Below are 26,650 nucleotides of genomic sequence, written 5' to 3' on the forward strand. Positions count from 1 at the left end.
AGACCCCAGTGTATAGCGAATTATTATACTTTATTATACCGCTGATTCCTGATATAGGTCAACTTTTGAAGTGTAACACAATTGTTCACAAAAAACGTATTTTTTTATAATTCTTCAAGACTTTTTAAACCGTAATCAATCAATGCCATATCATTAACAAATGATTTGTATGGAAAAAATCTTTCATGGCGGGAGGTTGGGTGTTGAAAACCCCAGAAGAAATGCTTACGTAATTACTGTACGGCCCCCAACACGAATAACTTTGATGAAAAAAACAACCAAACTCTTATCAGCATCATAAGGCTAGTTTTGTTTTTGTTCTAGGTTCGAAATTCGTAACGGTCATTCAATTATTAAAATTTCTTACCGTTTTTTTTGCAAAAAGTGCGTGAGAATGATGTAACGAAAATAGATTTTCACCAAATACACTGGAGACGTTTTCAACGCGGATATATTTCTTCAATTTCTCGACCAATCAAAATTTCAACAAGATTTTAAATACCATTTGATTTTTCTTCGATTTCCTGAGGATTTTATATTAAACGGAGAACAATCTTTTGATACAATCACTCTAGTTCAAAAGAGTGCTCAGTGTGTTTTGCTTCAAAGACCAATAAGACACGTTTCAAAAACTCTAATTTTATTTCCGTCACCCCCTCTGAAAACGTACTATTCAATTAAATTCCATTCACCACTTCGATTTTCACAAAGTTGCAACGATAACGAAGAAAATATCAGTTCCCTTTTCATCGCTTCCATCTCTGCGGTTCACCAATCACCGAGCACCGAGCCGAACAAACAGACGAAAACAAGTATCATTAGAGCTTCTTCGTTAATCTGGCCGAATTTCTGGAAAGGTTGATCTGACTGTTTGCAGAAGCCCCTTTCAACCGCGCTCGAGGATGTGAACAAAAACCGTCAGCAGGGATAAATGGGACTCACTTCGGCAGATGGTTTGGAAAACTTGAAAAGTGCGATCCCCCGAGCATTAATTTTTGATTCGCACAATTATTCTGCTGCAGAGCGAGCTGGAAATTCAATCAACCGGTGCTTGGAAATTCCATTCAAACCCGGTGTGAGTGATGGCTGAATGTAGGAGCTCGATTGAGAAGTTAGCAAACATAGCTATTTGGCCTGGCCAAACCATTGTGATATAACAGCTCAGATTACTACTTCGAGTGTAGATTGCACAGAAGACATTTCCAAGTTGAAATCATGTTGATTACAGACATAAAATTTTATTGGGGTCCAACCAGTGGCGTAGCCAGAAAGCTGATCGGAATCTTTTCTGAATTGCGTTCAATGAAGTAATTTTTCCGTTTTATTGCCTACAATAATTCCGCCTCCACGCTTCTTCAGCTTTTCAAGCAAGAAAAAAAGCACATAAAGAACAGACTTGTTCCAACCGAAATAGCGCAAAATATTAGAGCGCTTATCAATCATTCCATATGTTCTCCTGGGGTATGGAAGACAAATTTTCATTTCAATGCGCAGCTATGCGCAATTCACCACACTTACCACCGAAGAGCAGACAAAAAAATAGATTTTAATACATAATACCAGATCTTTTCGAATCTTTCCCAAAAAAGTTTAGCCAAATTTCATTTTCCCATACATATTTGTTCGGGAGACATTTTACGGAATAAACTTCAACAAGACACCAAAAATTTAATTTATAATCTACAATCAAAACATTTTGGATCTAGCTCATTCTAAAATTGAGTCATATTTTGTTCGTTTCAATAGATAGACCCGTAGTGTCTTTGACAATTTTTTTCTGTACATTATTTCTGACGACCTACCCAAAGACGCCATTTTGTTTCAACAAATTTGGAAAAAAAATCTCTATCTAAATTTTATATAAATTAATCAAAAATATTTTTTTCTCAAATGACACCCCTTGATGTATGCAACATATTTGCTGAACATACTATGCCAATGAAAGCACGATTTCATACCGAAAAAGCTGAATATTTAACCCTATAAAAACTGGTATTCAATGAATAACTTTGCTTGGTCGAATTTTTGAGCTAAACAATGTTCTAGAAACTTATTCAGCATATAAAAATACAGCATTCAAATACTAAGGGCCTGTCTCATTTGGATAACTAAACTGACTTTAAACTTAAAAGTGACATTTCAATAAATAGCAAATAACCCTGACAGATATCGAATCATTTCACATCGATGTCTTATTGGAATTGCTGGGAAGCACCAGCCATTCCTATAACCGAGCGATTTTCTTATTTTCGAACTGTCAATTTTTATTTTTATTTTCCAAATGAGACAGACTCCAAGCCATAACAATAATTTCAATGCACATTCACAGATAAGCTTCAAAGCTTTCTATTACAAGTGGTTTTATGTGTATCTTGTTGTATCCTTGCTTAGTAGAGAAAGCACTGGTCTTGCGTATTGGTTTGATGAAGCCTCTCCGAAGGAAGTGGTTACCCTCTAATACATTTTTCGAACTAAATTCATAACATGTTGTACATATGGATGAATCGAATTGCAGAAAAAGTAATTAAGGCCAGTTGATTTTTTAACCACCAATATTTATTTTATACCAAAGATTTACCAAAACATGTAGAAAAATAGTTACTTTTCAATCACAAATATCTGACGAGAATACAACAAGATACAAAAAAACACTTGTAATAGAAAGCTTTGAAGCTTATCTTTTGAATGTGCATTGATTTGGCTGCGACTTTTTGCAACCTTGCGGGATATTTTGGTGTGAAAAATGTGTAATTTTGTTCGTAAATCTCGGTCTCGGGTATCCGGACTTTCTATCACGAAATCGTCTTGGAAGTGAATATATAGTCTTTTCGTTACACCTTGGTGTACGAGAAAGGCAAAAAGGAAAAGAAACATATGATCAAATTGATAAATGATTGATATCAATAAACAGCATACGAATAAGGTTTGAGGACACACATTACAGTCAAAGGTTGAAAAACAAAAAATAGTCGAAAAGGACAAAAGGTTGAAAGGACAAAACGTCGAAAAGACGGAAGATTGAAAAGGAATTCCTTCTTACTTCATGTTTCATCCTTCTTCCTCCTTTCTCTGCCATTCTTACTTGTTACATATTCCTTCTTTCATCTCTTTCTTCTTTCTTTTCGGATTCTTTGGCTAAGCTGGGCGCTATGGAAGGTGATATTTACGATCGGGAAATCACCTTCGATGAATTTTTCACATTAGCACGTCAGGAAACCTTGCTCAGCTGGCAACAGAAATGGACAAATGGGGAGTTGGGTAGATGGCTGTATTCAATTCGCCCACAGGTGTCGAAGCGTCCATGGTTCAAACAATTGAATATGGGACGAGACTTCATTCTAACCATGTGTCGTCTAATGTCTAATTACTACACTTTAAATGCACACCTTTTCAGAGTGGGGCTCTCGGAAGGCAATATCTGTGTTTGCGGCGATGATTATCAGGATATCGATCATGTCGAGTGGGCCTGTGAGGAGCACCGTGGCCCCAGATCTGCGCTAACTGAACATCTCCGGGTCCGAGGAAAACAACCGAAGCCTATTAGGGAAGTGTTGGCGGACCTTGATCTCGAATACATGTCCCTTGTACATCGATTTTTAAAAGTTGCTGATGTAAAACTGTAATCATAGTCCGCCCAGTTGTCTGTCAAACCCCATTATGAATGTCTTCCTCCATTTCAATGTCTGTCGTAATCCCTTTTGTATGTCTTCCTCTCGTTGTTATCTCCCAAGAAAAAGTTTGCTTGTCCCGTTACAGATGCGAAACATCGCCAAGAATGTCAACTATGTGAACATCAGCATCGTAATTACTTAAGCACCTACTCCTGGACTTCATATCATAGCTCATCCCATCAAAAACAAACCAATGGAAAGGAATTTGATGTGTGATATTCTCCAACAGTGAGCACGCATTCTAGCAAAAGTAGCAACGAGATTGGTGTTCTATTTTTTCCTTTCGATGAGTGATGAATATATGATCAGTGACATGGAAAAGAGAGAAGTTCCTTTATTTATTTAAACTTGATTACCAACAAATTGATGCTGAACCATTAGGCCGAAGGCCGTTAGATCAAAGTCATTAGGCCGGGAGCCGTTAGACCGAAGGTTACTAGGCCGATGTCATAAGGCCGAATGGTCATTGGGCCGAACGGTTATTAGACTGAATGACAATTAAAAGTGAGAAATCTGCAGTGAAAAGTGATAAGTGAGAGGTGGGAAGTGAACAGTGAGAAGTAAAAAATGAAGTAAGAAGTGAGAAGTGAGAAATTAGAAGTGAGAAGTCAGTACATATTCCATTCGATTTTGGCAACATTCGATTTTGACAACATTCGAGGGGCCCTCCTTAGCCGTGTGGTAATACGCACGACTACAAAGCAAGACCATGCTGAGGGTGGCTGGGTTCGATTCCCGGTGCCAGTCTAGACAATTTTCGGATTGGAAATTGTCTCGACTTCACTGGGCATAAAAGTATCATCGTGTTAGCCTCATGATATACGAATGCAAAAATGGTAACTTGGCTTAGAAACCTCGCAGTTAATAACTGTGGAAGTGCTTAATGAACACTAAGCTGTGAGGCGGCTCTGTCCCAGTGTGGGGATGTAATATCAATAAGAAGAAGAAGAAGAACATTCGATTTTGGCAACAACCATTCGATTTTTGATTGTGTCATGAGAAAACATGAGAAAACAAAAACCATTCGATTTTGGCAACATAAATGTTCCGATCGGGTTGCCAAAATCGAATGGGGTCTGTAGTGAGTAATGAGAAGTGAGAAATGAGAAACGAGAAGTCAGGAGTGAGAAATGGGAGGTGAGTAGTGGGAAGTCAGATATGAGAAGTGAAAAGGGAGAAAAAAGGAAGTAAAAATGAGAAGTAGGAAGAAGAGACAAGGAACAAGGAAGACATAAGAAGAAAAACCCAGATTAATCCACCTAGCGGTGATAGTGCCTTTCTCGTTTTTTTTAAGTGAGTAATTTCTACGCACTTTTGGTTTAGATAAAAGTATTTTGGCTAAAACTTCTGAGCCCATACTCAAAGCCGGCAAATTTTCGATAAGAAACAATGGGAAATGATTCTGCATCTAATGCAACTTGTTGCGTGCAAATCGGCTTAGGGTAAGTGCCTAAAAACGAGTGAGATTTTTTCTTGTAAAAAAAATATATTTTGGCCATAGCTCCGAATCCCATAGTCCGATTCGGCCATTTTTCAATACGAAGCAATGGGACTACATTCCGCGTCGAACGAAATTTTTTAGGATAAGTTCCTCAAAAATGAGTGAGATTTTTTCTTGTAAAAAAATGTATTTTGACCATAGCTCCGAAGCCCATAGTCCAGGTCAGTCCAGATCAGGTCAATTTTTAATAGGAAACAATGGGACAGGGTTCTGCGTTGAATGCAATTTATTGCGAGCAAATCGGTTGAGGATAAGCGCCTAAAAAGTGAGCTAGACTTTTTAATGTGCTTTTATATGAAAAAATAGTATTTTGGCGTAGCTTCTAAGCCCATAGTCCGATCGGGTCAATTTTAAATAGGAAACAATGGGACAGGATTCTGAGAAGGACAGGATAAGTGCCCAAAAAGTAAGCTAGACTTTTTGCGCGCACACACACATACACACACACAGACATCACTCCAATTCGTCAAGCTGAATCGATTGGTATTCAACACTATGGCTTTCCGGGCCTCCTATAAAAAGTTCATTTTTGGAGCGAACATATAGCCTTTACGTATACTTTGTATACGACAAAGGCAAAAAGGAATAAGGAATAGGGAAATACAGAAGAAATAAGAAGGGAGAAGAAAGACAGAAGAAGAAGAAAAATAGAAGTAAGATAAAATAAGGAAGAAGGAAGAATGAAAAAGAAAGAATGAAAAAGGAAGAAAGAAGAAGCAAGAAGGATGAAGGAAGGAAGATGAACGAAGAAAGAAAAAGAAGAAGAGATGAGAGAAGGGAGAAGGAAAAAGAAAGGATAAAGATGGGAAAAGAAGAAGCAAGGAGGATGAAGGAAGATGAAAGAAGGAAGAACGAAGAATGAAAAAAAGGAAAAAGAAGGAAGAAGTAAGAAAGAAGAAGAAAGAAATAAGAACGGAAGACGGAGAAAGAAATAAGGAAGAGTGAAAAAAGAAAAAAGAAGCAAAAAAGGATGGAGGAAGAAGGAAGAAAGAAGGAAGGAGGAAAAATAAGGAAATATGCAAGAAGGAAGAAGAAAGAAGAATGGAAGAACGATGAGCAAAAAAGCAAGGAGAAGGTGGAAAGAAGAAGGAAGAAGAAAGCAGAAAGAAGAAAGACGAAAGGATAAATAAAGAAAAATAAAAGAATGAAGAAGTCAGGAAGGATGAAGGGATAAAAAATAAAGATAAAGATATTTTAAAAGAAAAACAAAGAAAAAATAATTTGAACAAAAAATAAATAAGAAGAAAGAAGAAAAAATAAAAATGAAAAACAAAGAAGGAAGATGGAAACATGAAAATAGGAAAAGGATGAAAAAAGTAAGAAGGGAGAAAAAAAGATAAAAGAACTCCGATGCGAATATGTACATTAAGTGGAAGATTTTGATTTGAAAAATATATTGGAGGTTCCCACTTTCCTTCTATGGGACTCGAACCCATGACCCAAGCAAATGAAGAAGGAAGGCAAAAGGAAGACCTGACTTCTCACATCTCATTTCCTACCTTTTACTTCTCATTCGGCCTAATTACTGTTCTTCCCAATGACCTTCGTCCTAATGGCCTGATACCCAATAAATTATACTAGAAGACATCACAGAACTACCTTATGCCACTTTCACACGCTGTTTATTTTACCCGCACAGTTTTAGACCAAGGATATTTTCAGATAAAATTATATTGATTTACAATATTTTGTTACGAGAACTTCTTCGGCCATATGTATCGAAATTCAATTTGAACACATTATTGAAACCGCTCTTTGGCACTTTGAGCAGTAGCTCTAAGAAGAACTATTTACATTATTGATACACATAGTTGGGTAGAGAGAAAAGATGTGAAATGTTACCAAAGCAGATTCGATGGATACGGGGAATTGACTGATATCCCATCGTAATTAGCTGGTTATGGAGCAACTTCTCGAAAGGGCAGCTGTTCTATAATTGGTAATACGTCCTTGTACTTAATGAAAAAGTGTGGGTTCAAGTCCCACCAGAAGCCGAATATTTTTTCGCAATATTTCATAAAAAAAACACCTTCAAATGGTTAACTTAATTATGTATATCAAAATTGAACATCTTTTCCAAAAAAAAGTAAAAATCTGACTTCACTCATAAGTCATTATTCAAGAAAAACTGAAAATACTTTTTTTAACTACATGAAATATAGCAAATCATTTCATATTGAATCAACTTTTTTCGCTCTTGATTGCTTCTGCTGGTCGCTTGATGTTGGTTCCCAGGCTCAAGACAAAATATGAGCAGGAACTGAGCTCGTTTGAGCCATGGTTTTGTCATAATGACGGGTAAACCCCGTTAGGCATAAGTACGTTAGGCATAAAGACGTTAGGCACAAGTACGTTAGGCATAATGGACGTTAGGCATAATGGACGTTAGACATAAAATGACCCAAAGAACTGCCTATTACATAAAGAAGGCAGAATTATGCCTATCGTCCGTTATGCCTAGCATCCATTATGCCTAACGTACTTATGCCTAACGTCCTTATGCCTAACGTCACGGACCCCATAATGACATAACAACTCTCAAGTAAGTAACATAGTATCTCTCGACGAAGCTCCGTCCCAATATAAACCGCCCGTTGGCTCCACCTTCACCTTGACCGATCAAGCGAAAGTAGTTTGACAAACATTACCAATACTCCCCTTTTGTAAATGTTAGCGTTGTCATTGGCAACACCTTTTCAACGACCGGGATAAAAAAACAAAGATAATCAAAAATGTTTCACCACTCTTCAAGGAAGTATCAAAGAATTTATTATTCTTTTTGTTTTATTAAATCCAAAAATTTTACTTAGGGGTACATATTGACCATGTTTTTCCTAAGTGTTCCATTCAGCGGAGTGTTCCACTAAATTTTAAAGTAAGACTTGGAGGTGATAGGGGTTTAACCCTAAAACCACCCTCCTGGCTATGCCAATGGTTCAACTAACAAACACTTTCCATTATGCTCTCCATGTCGGCAATAATAACCATTTGTTTCTAATGTTGCAACGAATAAAATTTGGTATTTACATTTAGGACATTTCAAAACGATAAACATATAAGCAAATATCCATACTCGATGGTGTCTTTAATATTCGATTAACATTAAGATTCTAATGGCTGTAGTCTATAACCACCTGAAATTTAAATTGACATTTCCCCCTTAAAAGGAAAAATCAATTGTCAATCAATCAATTAGTGGCTAAAAGTATGGTAAATGCTGAAATCCAAAACACATATCATCTGACTTTTTCAAACAGGGGTTTTGCAACAGCTGAATAATCGAAAAGCAAGGCAATGTATTGGACGCGGCTTTCAGTCCGTAATTCTTCACTTTTTGTCGAATTGAAGCTCACAACTCACAGTTTGAGAAAACGCTAGTAAGAATCATCGAGATATGCGTTAAAAACTCATATCCTAATTGTAAAGGCTATTACTTAGAAGCACAGACGAATCCTTTCAATATTCAAGCATCATAAAACAGAATTTCAATTAAAGTGGGTATGGCAGATGTTCAGATTCATTTGAATTTCCAAGCCATCCTAATATTATATTCTAAACTGTCGCACTTTCAATCTCAGTTCGACTAATTACCATTCTTTTTCCACTTGTCTAATCATTCTAGTGTGTTCATCTACATATCGCCATCCTCCCGAGTCCTAAATACTTGCAATCACGTATCACCCTTCATTATCATTCGAATAAAAGTTGCGCAACAGCAAATAACATAGTGTGCAATCATGCTTACCAAGAGCCATGGAAATGTCGAGGGACACGTTTTGCATTCATCAAGCTCGAGTCGACTTGAGCAATTCCGTTCCGTACGAGTTGCCTATTATGGATGGGAAAACTGTGAGACATAATTCCACCCTCATCCGGGAAGCGGAGTGTCATACAAATGGGGCCACTGAATCGAAATGTGGGTTTACTTTTTTCATTAGGTAGCGTACCCTTGCTTTTTCGAAAAAGTCATAGTCAGTATTTTCACTCGATTTCAGTGGGGAACGAATTACGCAACTCGGCTTTACGATAAATTAATTTGCTTGGTGCTTCATTATTTAATCCTTCCGTTTACAACCTATGTAAGGCACCCACTCATCCGGGATGAGTGGAGAAAATCCCCGTAATGAAAGTCGGACGCTGTCAAACACATTCCGCAATTCAAAAGAAACCGACTACAAAAGCTGGTTGCATTTCGTGTTCCGTGCTCACCTGGCGGGTAACGCCCATTCCCGGCGTAGAAACCGCCGCCAATCCAACCGTGACTTGGTAAAACCAAATTTGTGTGCGGTGTGTTGTGCAATTTCGTTATCTGCCATAGTGCACGCGGCGAGTACTTTTCAACACCCGGTACTCGTCCATCGTAGCAGGCAACGGCGGAAACCACGCATCCGGAAAATCCGATTTCCAAAGTTGTTGCAGCCGTGGCGTTGGCAACCTCCAGGCACACTTTCGCATTGGCTGCTGTGATTGGTGCAGTGTGAATGAACGAGTGGCGATTCCACTTCTCGCACGTTCTGGACCGAAGTGCTGCAGCGGAGGCATTCCACGGGGGCATGTCAGTCGATCCTGAGCGACCATTTCGAAAATATTTGAAACTCTGCACAGTTTTTCAAATTTCATCTAAATCGTCATTTTCGATATCAAATCTTCATATTGAGTCACGACTAACTTTTCAAAAGGGTGTATGTGAAAATGGTTCAAAATATTTAAAAGCTGCACAGCAAAAACGGAATGTTCGATTGTTATGATTTTTTCAGCAAAGTTAGACAACTAAATGGTGATTCTTAAGAAAATGTGTACAGTAAAAAAATTTTTTGCCTTTAAAAATATCATTTTTGTCACAAAACTCAAATATCTCAAAACCCTATCTTTTTCGAACGTATTTTTTAGGAAAACGGTCCATTATATTAGCTATCTACGATAAAAATTTGGCGATGGTAACCTAATCAACAACAAAGTTATGACATTTCACACATTTCACAATTTTCACCTGTAGTAAAAAAAAATTTTTCTGTGTAAGTTATTTCGAGAATTGCAGTTTGATGCAGATTTTATTGTTAAGGGACGTGATTTAAACAAGTTGTTTTCATGATATTTTGATTTAATTATTCATAGCATCTATAAGAAACTTAGACACGATCCAGTGTTGTGATCAAAAGTATTGATAGTGTCATAATTTTCATTGCACGTGACTGGCGAAAAAATCTTTTAAACAACAAATGCATGATAGGTACATACCATGACAATGCTCACGAAAAAGCAAAAAAATTACTAAGGTTGTTAAAGATCTTATAGTAATTTTTTTCTTCAGTCAAGCAAATGACACCAAACTAGTCAGTAAAAACTTAAAAGTGATTTTGTTTATTGAAATATTACGAACAACATGAGTAGCCGCTTTCTCAACTGTTGTAGGCCGTTTGATGGACAAAAGTGTTCAAAAGATTTACGAAATCTCACCGAAAGCACCATAGATAAACTGAAAGCGACTGGTTATGCTCCAATGTCCACATTGAATACAAATTTACGCATTTGCACGTCCTGCCGTCTAAACGTTGACAAAAGAGCAATCTGTATATCATCGGTTGAGCAGAGCGCAGGAAGTTCGAAAACGACAGCAACTGAGGAATTGCCAGATGTATCGACAACAACTGAGGAATTACCAGAAGTATTAAGTGCTGAGAGCCTTGCCACCGTACCATCAGCGAAATCTGTTTCAACAAATCAATCGGAAGATGAGTGTATCCAAAAGGTCAACATCGAACGAGGGCATAGCTGGGATAAAAGTGACTCTGATTAAATGGAGTAAGATGGACTACGTTTATTACCCGGAGAAAAATACCGTGAAATAAACGAAGCTGTACGAAGAAAACTCTTCAAATTAGGACCTGATGATGTGGAAAATACAGACTACGATGAGGTAATTATAAATATGAAGGAAAGGTTCTCGAATGCAGCCACGACAAGGAAAGAAAAATTATTGATTTTGTCGATGCTGCCAAGTTCGTGGTCTATTCAGGATGCCATTGATGAGTTCAAAACCAATAGAAATACAGTAAAAGAGGCAAAACAATTGAAGAATAACTGTCTTTCAACCAAAACTACTAGGTCTAGTACTGCATTAACAGATGAGCCAAAAGAAATAGTAGTTCAATATTTTGAAGATGATGAAGTAAGTCGAGCTATGCCTGGTCAAAAGATTATGTATCAGTAAAAAGATGGAAAGCGTCAAGCAATCCAAAAACGATTAATGATGACGACTTTGAAAGAAGCGTACACACGCTTCAAGGAAATTCACGATAATATTAAAATAGGTTTTTCCTCATTTGCAAGCCTTCGGCCAAGGCAATGTAAGCTTCTTTCCAATTCAGGAACACATAATGTGTGTGTGTGCACAACCCATGAGAATATTAACCTTATTTTACATAGTTTGAAAAGAATCAATTTAACAAAGGATATTAAAATGTTAACTGGTAGTCTTTTGTGTGAAAATACAACATCAAATTGCTATCTACGATCTTGTTCGGATTGTCCAGATTCTTCATCATTGGAAAATACTTTATTCGCTGAGTTTGAAGAAAAATATATTGATCAGTTATCATTTGAGCAATGGGTGACCACGGATAGGTGTGACATAGAAACTATTGTAAAACCTGTAGATGAGTTTGTGTCATATTTTTGCTTGAAATTAGAAAGTTTAATCCCTCACGATTTCATTAAAACAGAACAATCCAGCTTTTAAAAATACGAAAATACATTACAAAATGGTGAATTTTTAGTCATTTGTGATTTTCTGAAAATTACAGCTTTGTATTGCAAGATGAAGTGCAGTCCCATCACTGGAACGTACAACAAGCTACAATTCATCCATTCGTTATTTATTTTAATGGAAGTACGCAAATTGAACACTTAAGTTTTATTATAATTTCCGAAGATTTAAGACACGATTCAGTATCCGTAAACTTGTTCATTGAAAAATGATTAACTTTTACGCGTTGATAAGCATAAAGAAGTCAAAAGATATATTTCATGTCTGATGGAGCAGCGTCGCAGTACAAAAATCGTAAGAATTTTTCGAGCCTATGCCAATTTAAATCAATGTACGGAATTGATGCAGAATGGCATTTTTTGCTACATCACATGGCAAAGGTCCTTGTGATGCTATTGGAGGAACAATAAAGCGCATGGCCACAAGAGCAAGTTTAGCCAAAGAACGTGAGCATCCAATTAAAACTGCGAAAGAACTTTTGATTGGGCAAATCGTAGAAAAGAAAAGATTTAACCAAATTATCATTTTGTTTTACTACTACTGAAGAGTACGAAATAAAGGCTTCAGAGCTCAGCGAGCAATTTAATAACGCGAAAACGATCCAAGGAACCCAAAATTTCACTGTTTCATTCCATTGTCGGAAAATAAAATTAAAGCAAAACTATACTCAAACTGTGCTGATAATAATTCAAAAGTGTTCGATATTTTAAAAATTTGAATAAAAATAAATAAAAATAAGTATTAATAAACTGTTTTCATGATATCATAACCCATACCAAAATTCAAACCCAAAACTCTTAGAGTTTCTATAACAACATTGTGTAACTGCCACATTTAATTTAATACTTAGGATAATATTAATTCATTTTATTTATTTATACATATAATATTTATACATATAATATACATAATATCGATGAATACATAAATATGGAATATCATACAAACAACTTGTTTAACTCACGCAAGGCCCTTAACAATAAAATCAGCATCAAACTGCGATTCTTGAAAAATAAAATACACGGAAATTTTTTTTTGTTTACTATATGTGAAAATTGTGAAATATTTGAAATGTCATAACTTTTTTGTTTATTAGTTTACCATCACCAAATTTTTATGGTAGATAGCTAATATAATGGACCGTTTTCCCTAAAAAAATTACGTTCGAAAAAAGATAGGGTTTTGAGATATTTGAGTTTTTGTGACAAAAATTATATTTTTAAAGGCAAAAAATTTTTTTTACTGTGCACATTTTCTTAAGAATCACCATTTAGTTGTCTAACTTTGCTGAAAAAATCATAACAATCGAACATTCCGTTTTTGCTGTGCAGCTTTTTAAATATTTTTGACCCATTTTCACATACACCCTTTTGAAAAGTTAGTCGTGACTCAATATGAAGATTTGATATCGAAAAATGACGATTTAGATGAAATTGAAAAACTGTGCAAAGTTTCAACTCAATAGAAAATCATGAATTAAAAATTTTCTTAAATTTTGATGCTGTTGCTTGGAATCGCTCAGCGGCGAAACACGGACCCGGTGGTGTGCGTAGTAGCGAATGGCGCTATCTGCAGTACTGCTGCCATTTGAATGATTTGTGTTTTCGCCCTGAAAGCTTTTGACTTTTGAGAGCTATGGTTCAAGGGCCCTGCCTCTTCTGTAGCTTAGCGGTGATCCGCGCGATTTCGGAACAAACTGGTAGAGGGTGGCTGGGTTCGAATCCGGATCCGAAGTACATAGTTTTCGAGTACCGAATGCTTTCGACCTTACCGGACATGGAGATTGTCGTACTGGCCGCATGATACAATTCGAATGCACTCGGGTTAAGGGGTGTGATCCCAATAAATGAAGAGAAAAAAATTGAAGGGATGAAATAATAAAACCAGTGAAACATTAAACACTTATTCGGTGGCGGTCAACTCTAATTGCAGAGTACGTTTGCGTGTTTTCTAACAATAAAACAAGAAGGGGGAAGCAGAGTAATCCAACCGTTGTAAAGTTCAAGCATGATTATAAAATTTAAATTGGGATTTAATTCCCTTTTGGGAAAAATCTCAAAAGAAGCAACATATTACTATGATAAATTGCTTTCTAACATATTTAGATTGCTTTGAAAACAATGGCTTGGTACTAATTGTCATAAGGGGTGAGAAAAAAACGTTTAAGTTGAATTGTAATTGGAATTTTCGCTTGAAAGTGTAATAAGAACTTTTTTTGGAAAAGATGTTTAATTTTGATACACATAGTTAAGTTTGCCATTTTAAAGTGTTTTTTATGAGATATTGCGAAAAAAAAAGATTCGGCTGCCGGTGGGACTTGAACCCACACTATTCCATTAAGTACACGGCCTTATTACTAGCTAATAACGATGGTATATCAGTAAATTCCCCGTATGTATCGAATCTGCTTTGGCAACATTTCACACCCTGTTCGCTCTACCCAACTATGTGTATCAGAATTGAACAACAGTCAGTTGCGTTTGAATCACAAACATGTGCCTCTATTTGTCGTATTGAGGCGGGTTTGTTTCTGCAACGACAATAGAGGCTCGTTTGCCACCGAGCGTCCGACCAGCTGCGGTGTGTGATACTGTAGGTTATCAACGTTTCTCTTTTTCTTGATTGATGACTTGTGAGGGAAGTCAGATTTTTTCTTTTTTTGGAAAAGATGTTTAATTTTGATACACATAGTAAAGTTTGCCATTTTAAGGTGTTTTTATGAGATACTAGTTGACCCTGCAGACGTTGTCCTGCATAGTAGGCTAGAATGTGCGTTCCGAACTGCCCATGCAAAGTTCGCATAGGAATCACAATTTTAGTTTTTCACGATTTGCTCAACTTTACTCGTAATTTTCGCATAAGGAAATATCATATAAACCCGTCGGAAACTATAACGAATGTTTCTGCTGAAGAAATGGACAAAATCCGTCCAGCCGTTTTAGAGTTATGCGGATACGAACACAGACCATTTCATTTTTACATACATACTGTACTGTATGGTAGGCAAAAATACGCGTTCTGAACTACCCATGCAAAATTCCCGTACGAATCATAGTTTTAGATTTTCACAATTTACTTAACTTTTTCCCCGTTTTCGCATGAGAAAGTATAATATAAACCCGTCGCTAACAATAACGAACTTATCTTCTTTAGGAATGAAGAAAATCCATCCAGCCGTTTTCGAGTTATGCGGATACGAACACAGACCATTTCATTTTTATTATATAGATTGCGAAAAAAGATTCGGCTGCCGGTGGGACTTGAACCCACATTCCATTAAGTACACGGACGTATTACCAGTAGATGCATAAGTATTAGATTGCTAATGTCGCTCCTGTTCGCGTGACTAACATCTAGGTCACTTTGATCAGGCAGCCAAAGTACCGGTACTACAAGTGTCAAGCCAATATTGATGATGAAACAAAAGATGTACTACAGCATGGTGCATATTAAACGGCCAAGTTAAGCTTGTGGAAGCATATTTTGGCAAAATGCTTTTAATGACTACAGCCCACTAGCGTTCTAGTACTTATGCTTGTAGTGGTCAGTAAAGGTTAGCTTAGCATCTAAGATTACACCCAAATCTCTAACCCTTTCACATTTTTGTACTGGTTGATTTCCTAGAGTTACAGTTATCGATGGTGTGCTCCGTTTTCTACTGAAAGTGATCAAATTACATTTCTTGACATTAAGTTGTAGTAAGCTTTTGTTACACCAGTTATCAAATATGCGTATTTCGGGGTGATCCCTGGCTGTGTGGGGATGATGCTGCGCTAGCTATTGACACTCTGCGGAGAGTGGGGAGACCTTGATTCTGGGAAAGAATGACTTTCAAAGGAGGTTATGTTGAGGCTCCGAATAGGCCACACAAGGACCTTTCCGGTCCCGTTGTGATCTCTGCGAAACCGAAAACAGCGTGGAGCATTTTATCTGCAGATCTCCCAAATACGACCATCCTCGAAATCTTTACGGGATGATGACGGATGTCGGAGCTGCAATAGCAGCAATTTTTTTTGCCTTTTGAAGGATGCCAGATTGTTCTACGAAGTTTAGTACCCCTATCGGCCCTTCGAGCACCATACATCGGGGATAAGGCCTCTTACCGGCAAACGGACATTTTTCGAATATAAGTCCCATCCTCCCCCCAGTGATCGGGGGGCTTCTGCCTACACTATCCCAACATTATCCCATGCAAGACGTGCCATCATGCTAACGAATTTTTTTTCATTTCTTTATAAGAATGATACCGACCAAAAACCTTTCGAGCATATTCAGGCTCCTTCTGATTTCTTCGGATTCCAAACATCGCCTTAAACTTAATGTGGCATTCTGATCCTTTCCAAAATAAAAAGGTAAAAAATCAAAGGATTTTCTGTTTTTGGGCGAAAATTTTGGCGGGGATTTTAAGGGTAAGGTCAAAAGAACGATATTATTATTGTTTCAATAATGCGATGCAAGATTGAAAAAAAAACAATTATATTCAATTAAATAAAGCATGTGAACAACCTGAAACAACCAGCCCCCTGAAACGGCTGTCATCTGCATACAATATGATTGAAGCCGAAAACTTGGTGCTAAACTTGGTGCTAGCTGTCAAGCTTCGGCTTTAAGCACGGAACACAGTGACGCATGCGACAATATCGCTCGAGGAGAGATTTAATTCGAATAAAAATAAATAAACAGTATTTTAGGCTGTTGTTAAAAGAAAAAGCGCACCGTCTAACATATGTTTCATAAATTTATTGCAATTATCTCTATAGCTGAATCGTTCATTTCAGATACACATGTTTCGATATAGCGCAAAAGTTATCATCGCTGTATTTGTTACAATAACAAATACCAAATTATTAATAATAACAAATTTGTCAAGTCTGCCTGATACTCATGTCGATATCTGAACAGTTGTGATATATGTCTGAAGGAATTTGGGAAATATTTGTCATTGTGATAAAGAGTGGGCCTTTAATTTCTAATGCAACGTTCTATAAATGTTCTGTTCTGTGAAAAAAAAATATTTTTTTTTCAAGTAGAAATGGTTCAGTAACGCGTTCAATCGCCAAAACATACAAAATTTGAATCTCGTGATTCAATCTGCAGAAAATAGAACAAAGCTGTGCAACAGTTTTGAGCTTTTGAATCTGAACTTAAATTAATCTAGGGCAGCTGCTGGGAGAATGCATGGTTCAGATTCATATTAAAATTAAATGCAGCAGAACAATTTGAATCACTACTAATCTGATTTAATTCTTAGGTTACTTAGGATTCTTAAGATTAACTCATAATCGACAAAAATTCAAATGTTACACATTTACGACATGAGCAGTATGGTTAGGTTTCTCGTCAGCTAAAAGATCTTTTTTCCAGTGCATGATCATTGGCAGCTCGATAGTTATTATTTTTAATCTCCTGACTTTCACGCTAAGTCCATTATGCTTCAAAAAACTGTTATTCTGTCAACACACAAATGGTCCAGTTTAAAGCAAAATTTTATCCACAATGCGACATCCAGTTCCAGTTGGATCAAATCAAATGTAAAGAAAAAACGAACAGTGGGTAATGTCTGTGACATAACCGCTAAGTGGACGTAGGACTTGACTTGACCATGCCTTTAAGATACCTAATATGTCCAAATTTCTCACATCAACTATTTTGGATAAATAATCGGCGAATTATAAATAATCAGGAATTATCTGTCCGGTCACGAAATATTAGCCTCGACAGTGGCAACCTTCCCACTGAAGGACTGCCTGAAATAAACCACAAGTTGGCTCAGCAGGGGATGTAGACTGTATCTCAGCCCTTCCACTAAAGGGCCTTCTAATCCATGCGATAGCGACTGAAGGAGAACATTATTTTTAACTCTTAGAGCCTTGAAAAAGGCTGTTTGCTTCGGCTAAGTGCAAAAAGTAAGAAAACGATCTTTTCAAATAACCGCGAATTTCTAGTGATGGTATAAAAAAGACTGAATGCTCTGCGAGCGAATGCACTTTTCTTTTATACCTTATTTTGAATCTTCTCTGCTTCCCAATTGGTGGGCCAATCAGCTAGTGTCTTGTATCCCGCTTCTTTGTCAGCCAAAGCGTCATCATCATCAACGCGTTCGAGAAGGGCTTCTTCTTTTTTACGCTTGTTGCTCGCTGCTGGCGTCTATTTCTTAACGGGACTTTTCGCTTGATACAGGCCAATAAGCCGGGCAAGCTAGCTTAGAAGTGCAGTTCAGGTGGGAAGTAGGGTGTTCTTTTCTGAGACAACATTGTTAGCAGTAGAAGGAAGGAAACACCCGGACATGGGATTTCGGGTGATAAGATTTAGAAATCATAACATGGGACGATCATTCAGTCACGTTCCCTTTGTATGCGGTCAGTATCAAACAATGTTTATCTACTAATTTTTTCTATCTAATTTATCTATCTAATTTATGAAAAAATGAAATTCCGCATAAATTTCCGGGGAACCTTTTGCAAGAATGGAGAAATTTCCACAGATGTTCTCGGAGAAACACCCGCAGACAATTTTGGAGCGACTTCTTCAGAAATTCCAAGAAGGACCATCTAGATGAGTTGTTATATCAACTGCTTTTTCCTTAATCCTATTTTCAATTTTGTACAAACATGTGTAACGTTGAAGTTAAAACATATACTTAAAATCAGTAATATTATAAAAACGAACTCGAAAAAAGACGTTCACTAAATTGTTGTAATGTTCAGCGTAATATTTAACATTGATATTTAACGTGTATTTGCTTAGAATTTAGTTTTGGGTCGTGCAGAATGGATTTTCATGTCGCGCGGAAATGGCGTGGATTTGATTTTAGTCGGCGCGGATTTGGCGCGGAAAATATTTCAGGATCTCCGTAAAAACCCTGCAATTTCTATCCCGAAGGGAATTGAAAGCTTTGATATTGATCTCTATCATTGGCTCTCTGAAGAACCGTTTTTTTTGGACATACATGCTGCATCATGTGGCTTTTCTTCAGCCTGTCTCGGCTCAGCCCCGATGCCGGCCGGTCTCGGCTCGACTCTGCTGCTGCTGCCGGTATCTGCTCAGCATTGCTGCTTTGTCGGGTCTGTAGGGTGGACTGCTGCTGTATTGGCTAGGTTTCGGCTGATGATGGTGGCTTCGATGACTTCATTCCCTGCTAAAAGGTGTGAGTGCTGTTCAATCGATGATGCGGTTGCTTCGCTTGTCCCGGTCAGAATGAACGGAAATAATCGCGTTGCGCTATTTTATGGCTTCTCGGCAGACCTAGCGGCTGCTCATTCGCTGGTGTCTGCACCAATCAGAACGTGGTAATGGAATGATGCAAGAATTATGCGGTACCCATATTTATAGGTTCCCTTGATATCAATATTTTTCATTGAAAACAGTTTCATGCCTATTGAAACAAGTTTTTCGGGTCTTATCAAGCATGGACATGAAAGGCATACTTAAAATCTGTCGATTGAGGGGCTTACCGCAGAAATTCGTCCACTGAGACGAACGCTATTAACGTTTAAAATCTTTCAACACAGCGTAACGCGGTCGATTTGAATATTTTGAAATGACACCCGGTATAGTAAAGAGAGACGTAAGTCCTACGTCAAAAGGTTCCAATAGTTTTTCATAAAACACCTGTCGATGACACGTACAATGACTAAGTAGATTAATTTATCTTAAATTCGACGCCCACATTATAATGAGCTCAAGTTTGTAACCAAAGTCAAGATCTAATAGATGAATTGAGTTCGTCAACTGAAACGTAGCAGGTGTGCTGTCTCATATCTCATAGTGGCAGTTTAATAATTATCGAATAGCACCGCTTGCAAAGAAAGATTACTTTTGAAAGATTTACGTTTTAATGGTTTTGGGGGGTGCACCAGTCTTTTTTAAGACTGGGTATTTTTTTAAATCTTCGAACTGGCGCTTTCAAGTTTAGGGTAAATGTTCCATTTTGGACCCCTAGAAGAAGTGCCACCCAATATCCGCTTATATCTTCCAAATGATACGTGCGATACAAACCAAAATAACATAATTTCATTTTTTTTCTCCTTTATTCAAGTGATTTTTTCATTTTAAAATTAATGTTACATAATTTAATATATGAAAGTCTTATTTATGAAAAGGAAGTTTGAAATGGGCATCGGATGTTTATAAATCGCTGAGATTTTCAACTATCTGAAATGAAAATATTCTTCGTTTGGGACAGTGCAACATCTTTTGGACCCCCAAATGTACACATTTTGGACACCCCCTTTTAGTCTGTTCAAAAATGAATTTTCAATATGCACAGGTCATTTGAGCTAAAGTAAAGTCTTATCTTTCGATTGGCATGGGATTTAAATTTGCAATTTCAACATGAACTGATTGTGTTCGTTCTGAGATATTCAATGATGTATACAATTTGAAGCGTAGCGCATTGTAACGCTTGCCTTCTTGATTTCATTAACATTTCATTACCATTCCATCCAAATTTCAAAACACATTCGCAGCAATCTTATTTGAATAAAGACCATGCGGGATTCAGCAGCGGCATTTATTTTAGTTCAGATATCAAGAAAATGTCGACAGGAAGGTCCAAAATAGTTGTTGTTGGTTGGTTACTCTAATTTTTCGGTAAATGAGATGGACTTTGATTCGAATTCTGATAAACTTATTTCTCGAAGGACCTTAGCTCTGTTAGTGGATTGTCTAGAAGTACAACATACTGTGTATCAAGTGTGATATCACAAAATAAAATTTGAAATCTAAAAATTGCGTTTTATTATGCAGTAGTAGAAAAGTCTAGCCCTGTATTGCTAACCGTTTTTAATTAAATTGCTCCTAAAATGTTTGAGAAGAGTTTTAAAAAACTTCCCGTATGTTTCCCTGTGTATTTTTTTTCAAATATTATCCTTCGACTTCTTTTTCTTCATGCAACCTTTATTCGCCAATAATGATAAATTCATGAGGATGATCATGATCGCTGCGATGACAAACGACACAAGACAAACGTCAAATAGATTGCACCTCACCAGAACATGTTAAATTGTGGCGGCTATCGAAATTATAATTTTTTTTCGGTTGTAATTTAGGCTGATTTTGATGATAATTATTTTGTGGCAGCTATTACCGCACGTAAAATACTGGATAAATGACGAAAAAAGGACCATATAACTTAAGTTATTGAAATTTAAAATTTTCAGGATCGAAAATCATTTTGCGATACATAATTAAATACCCGCGCGAAATGTACGGTACAATATGAACGGAGCTTTAAACTTCAAGAACAGCACTAGCGCCACACCAACAAACGGTGGCTTCAAGAACCAGTGCTTGTTTCACGGGGTTGGAAACAGGGGGAGAAGGTGGAGCACTGAATCCCTACCCCAACATGTGCGACATCTGGATTTGGTTCTAAACTGTAAACAACAGTGTTAATTCTCTACCACCTTTTTGTTATGGCGAGGCAATTTTTATGCAAATTTTTGTTTTCGATATTTTATCAAAATTGCTTGCTTGAGATACCTGCTTGATTATAGGGACTATAAATGAATTTATTTGCAGTAACTAATTGAATATAAAAATGTTCTCATTAACGATTGCGCCCTAACACCGGTTCTAAGCTTCGATGCAGAGTACATGAGCTTTGTTCGCCAGTGACAGGCGTATGAGGCCCTTGGTTGGAAACAACAACATTGAAAATTGAAACAACAATATTCGCGTTGTTTGATGCAACAATCGGAATAGTCGTCGAGTCGAGTCAAGTACGAGACACCGAAGACGGCCTTACTGTTGGGGTCGAAATACGTATCTGTTAAGATACAATTAAGTGGTAGAACTCAATGGGATTGTATAAACTCGGAATAGTTGTTTCAATCTTACAAGATTCTTCTGTGTGGTGATCCGTCATTCATCACACTGATCGTAAACTGCACATTTTGGAACCCTCACAAATAGAACTTGGTGTGGTGTGGTGTGGACAATTTTTTTCATTTTAATTTTATATTTTTTGTATTTTGATAATGTATTACTTCAGATGTTTGTATGTATTATGGAAATAATATTTATAAGCTTTTACTCTCATTTATAAGATTTACTCCCAATCTTTGTGTATCACTATAAAACGAGAAAAAATATGTTGTTTAGATAATGTGAAGCGAATTCCCGAGTAGCATTTTAAGCTCCTTTTGTTCTACACAGGCATACTAAAACTATATTGCATGCATTTCAAAGCAAATGGGGTGTATATCCATTAGAAGTACCTCGAACCATGTTTTCGAAACATTAAACTCGAGAGCTCACATAAATAGTCCCGAAGCTAAACGACTTAATTGAAACCGTTAATTATGATTTCACCTTTTATACAGAGGTGCAAGAGCGAGGACCACATTTATTCCCAGCCTTTGCAAAGCACAAAAGTTTCTACATATCGAAGCTTCCTCGTATCTACTAAATGCTTAGGGTTACTGTGTCAGCATTAGAAGATAAAACATCAATCGCACTCGCAATTCGCGATTATTATCGAGGAAACTCCAACTCGTGGAACATTATAAGAACATCTTCCCTTCTCCATAACAATAATAATGCATCTGTTTGGCTAACTGTTAGCACGTTTCTGCTTCATCGAACCGAACCGCCAGCCTTATGTATGATTCTGCCCATTAGTAATAAATTTCCCCGTTGTTTGTTTCTGTCATTTCAGAGAGCCATTCGCATCAACAAACAACGCAGAAGCCTACTGTGTACGCCGTGCCCGTAAATAACCGCCAACCGGCTGTAGCCTACTATGCTGTCTGCGTTGAGAGCGGCCAACAATGAAGCAACGGCAACAGAACCGTCGTCGAGGGCAAACGAGCAACGTCTAGTGGTTTACTTTGGTGTTTCGAGACCAGAACAGTGAGAATAATGTGTAGAGAATGGCAATTGTATCAGTGATACCGGTGATCAACATTACGAACTCTAGTGACAATGGTGCGAATGGTACGAACGCAACTGTCGATATCGGCGGTGGAGGTGGAGGTAGTGGCCTCGGGGGAAGAGCAGGAGACATTGACGGTGGGGGCGGGTGCCCCCGACAGGATGAAATCCTGTACCCCAGTATATTTGGAATTGACCTAGCGGTGCCACAATGGGAAGCCATTGCAACCGCACTCGTACTGACGCTTATTATCATCATTACCATCGTTGGCAATGTGCTCGTAATATTGAGCGTGTTCACGTACAAGCCGCTAAGGATAGTGCAGAACTTCTTCATTGTGTCACTGGCAGTAGCAGACCTGACGGTGGCTATCCTGGTTCTCCCGTTCAATGTGGCCTACTCGATACTGGGCCGATGGGAATTTGGCATCCACGTATGCAAAATGTGGCTTACCTCGGATGTCCTGTGCTGTACAGCTTCGATTCTAAATCTGTGTGCAATAGCATTAGATAGGTATTGGGCCATTACCGATCCAATTAATTATGCTCAGAAACGTACCTTGGAGCGGGTGCTGGCATTGATTGCCGGTGTGTGGATACTGTCGTTGGTGATCAGCTCTCCACCGCTGATCGGCTGGAACGATTGGCCGGAGCCGGAAAAATTCTCTAGCGAGGTCCCGTGTCAATTAACAAGCAATCAAGGTTATGTCATCTACTCGTCGCTAGGATCATTCTACATCCCATTGATCATTATGACTATTGTATACATCGAAATTTATATAGCCACCCGAAGGCGCCTCCGGGAACGAGCCCAAGCGTCCAAAATCAACACGTTAGCTAGTAGGTGTATCGGCCAAAGTGAAAAAGACACTGGTTTGAACCAACCGGACCAGGAATCAATTAGCAGTGAAACCAACCACAACGAACATCCGCACAATAGCAGCAGTAGCAGTAGCAATGAACACCGTTCCCAAAGGAAGCGGAAGAAGAAAGCCAAAGAGAAAAGGGAAGCGAAAGAAGCGGCGAAGCGTGCCAAGCAAAATCAACTCCGGTTAGCCCTGCGGGATGAAGATTCCGTTACGGAGTGCCCGGAAAATTCGTCCATCAGCGCGAAAGCAAACTGTGATATTAAATCAGCCACCGGTCCCAACGGGATGGCTGCAACCGGTGCGGCGGATGGGGACGATACCGCCGCCACCACCAACGGTGACAAGAAGCCACTACAGCAAAAGGCTACAACTTCGACGGATACACGAGCCCGAACGAAACAATCGTTTCGAAGGCCCGGCGGCATTAATCAGTTTATTGAAGAGAAACAGAAGATTTCGCTTTCGAAGGAAAGGAGGGCGGCCCGGACGCTCGGCATCATCATGGGGGTGTTTGTGGTCTGCTGGCTGCCTTTCTTCCTCATGTACGTAATCCTGCCGTTTTGTCCAAGCTGTTGTCCGACGAACAAACTAATTAACTTTATCACTTGGCTAGGGTACATCAACTCGGCTTTAAATCCTATTATTTACACGATATTCAATTTGGATTACAGGCGAGCATTCAAAAGATTGCTCGGAATCAAACAGTAGACTGCTGCTTTCGTGCAAACCTCCAATAGTTAGTCGTGGGAGGTGGAAACATAATCATGGCAACGGTGGCTCAAAGGCACAGAACTGATAAACAAGTTGGGAGGTTTATTTTTTCGCACAGCAAGCATCATAGGTCAGCATCAAAGCACGCTTTGATCTCTCTTCCTTTCCCAAGCGAATCTATGGAACGTTGTGTGCCAGGTGAGCAAAATCGATTACCCTTTGAAATTTGCAGTACGGAGATTCGTATCTCTTCTCTGCTCAAATGACTCAATATGTTTGGCCAGAGGGGTTGGTTATGTGAACAGCACACATACAGACAAACCGAAAAGACGGACTTGCGGAAACACACAAGCTGGTAAGGTTGAAATCACAGGCAACTAGGACAAAAGGAATCGAGTCCGGTTGCACTAATTCGATTCCTGGTTGATGCTATCCTTTGCATCTTATGCACATACTGAGAAATTAACAATCAGGAAATTTCATTGATTGAAACATTATCAATGTGATCAGGTTTGCAAATTGGTTTTACGGAACTATAAGCGACTGTAACTGTTGTCTCCTTATCTTATTGTCTCTTTGTTTCGTTTAGTTCAAGTAGGGTTAAATGAACATTCAACGTGGATGAAACATACCAAAGGACCCTGATGCAGAACAATATTGCTATACAATGAACTTATTACTTCATCGTGCATGATATCACTAATCAGCTCTTGTAAACGCATAGCCATTTTCATCTATGATTCGGAATTGTTTCCAGGCAATGATTATTGCAATTTTCATTACGTGAATTGATCCTAGTTTTGTTCATCTATGCAAAAAAGTTATGTTGTGTGAAAAGAGATGATTTCGTCACATTGATCAAATATATCCTTTTCGGATAATGCATGCAATGATATGACTTGCCCCGGTTCATGGAAAATTATCTGCTTTGAAATTCCAATTGCCAGCATATAACATGAATCGCAATGACAGCATTGGAAAACAATAGCACAGAATACTTGTCAAAAGCATAAAATTGGCCTCGCATTGAATAGTGATCTATCATCACGCGTTCAGTCTGAAAATATGCGAGCTATCTTGTTCCCAATTAATAACTGTAACCAATTAATAACTGTGTTGAACTTAATCCTAGAATTAAAAAAACACATTAATAAAGTTTAAAAAAAAAAAAAAATTAATAACTGTTTATCAGCATAATCCGACACACATCAAATTTAGCATCACAAATCCGTGAATCCGTGAAATCAACGCCTCGTTTCGCAGGGAAGCCTGGTGGTGAGCAGTGTTGGATAGTTTCGTCAACATTGATTCAGTAGGTGAGGGCGGAGTCGTAAAATTCAAACGAAGCAAGCCAGGTTTGTCACGCTCACAAACTAGGACGAAACCGGTTGCTTTGGTTGGGAGGATTGTAATTCCCTGATTGAACGCTGTGATAGTCATCTACTTCTGAAAACAGTCCCAACCGCATGTCGGAAGCACAAAGCTGTATATCTAATCGATTACATTGGGACGACGTTTGTGTGAAGTTGGACATTTCCTGTTATCAATCGTGCGGAGAAACAAATGCCTTGGGTAATCCATTTGGGACATATATCCCATCGTTTGTCTTCGCTTTTTATCGAACTGAGGCTTGTTGGGATATTTATTAGCCAGGTTGCATTTGCTTCTTTCGGCAAACAAATAGGTGTAAAAGTCATCGAAGATAAAGTATGATTGTTACAATCGAAGCACAACGGTGCGATAGCCACAAGTTTATTTGGACTGTATAATGTGAACACCATTCCAAATCTAAAATTTCTCATTCAAGACATCCGGAATATGTACAGGTGGTGAGAAACAGCTCAATATATATTCATAGAGAATTGACTACAGTTAATTCCCTTTGGAAAACATCCCATTTGTCTTACTTTCGTTTAATCTTGCTTCGAAACGGAATACTTTATCTGGGATGCTTTTGCCCTATACCTATTCCATTGCTTGGCTATCTGTCTTCACATTTTGTATCAACGGAAGCTTTGGAATCGATTTTCAGATATTTGATACAAAAAAAATGTACGAATGTAATGATAACAAGACCAATTACCGTGCTGCTGGGTACGAATAGATGGCATCAACTGCGTGTCCATTATTCGATCTGAATCAAAATTTAAAACTTTTTTTCGCTATACGTTATTTATTAGCTCCGGAACTAATGGTCATCGGCTAAGACTATTTTGACTTGACAAGACACCGTGATATTTCGTCGGATCGGAGTAAC

The 26,650-nt window shown here is 38.0% G+C and overlaps 1 protein-coding gene across 2 annotated transcripts in view; it reads left to right on the top strand.

Annotated features, from left to right (window-relative positions):
- The window catches only part of LOC134220742 (tyramine receptor 1), a 171,774-nt gene extending 147,286 nt beyond the window's left edge, over positions 1–24,488 (top strand). Inside the window, exons 3-4 of one of the 2 annotated variants that reach the window (XM_062699842.1) lie at positions 22,599–24,224; positions 24,354–24,488. In XM_062699842.1, the coding sequence (XP_062555826.1) occupies positions 22,813–24,224; positions 24,354–24,390 (1,449 nt within the window). In that variant the 5' untranslated portion in view covers positions 22,599–22,812 and the 3' untranslated portion in view covers positions 24,391–24,488. Of the gene's footprint in view, positions 1–22,598 lie in introns of both variants that reach the window. The other variant, XM_062699841.1, reaches the window with a different exon arrangement.
- Positions 24,489–26,650: the final 2,162 nt, after the last annotated feature.

The sequence above is a fragment of the Armigeres subalbatus genome, chromosome 3 (genome assembly GCF_024139115.2).
Source record: "Armigeres subalbatus isolate Guangzhou_Male chromosome 3, GZ_Asu_2, whole genome shotgun sequence".
In the NCBI taxonomy this organism is placed as follows: Eukaryota; Metazoa; Arthropoda; class Insecta; order Diptera; family Culicidae; genus Armigeres; species Armigeres subalbatus.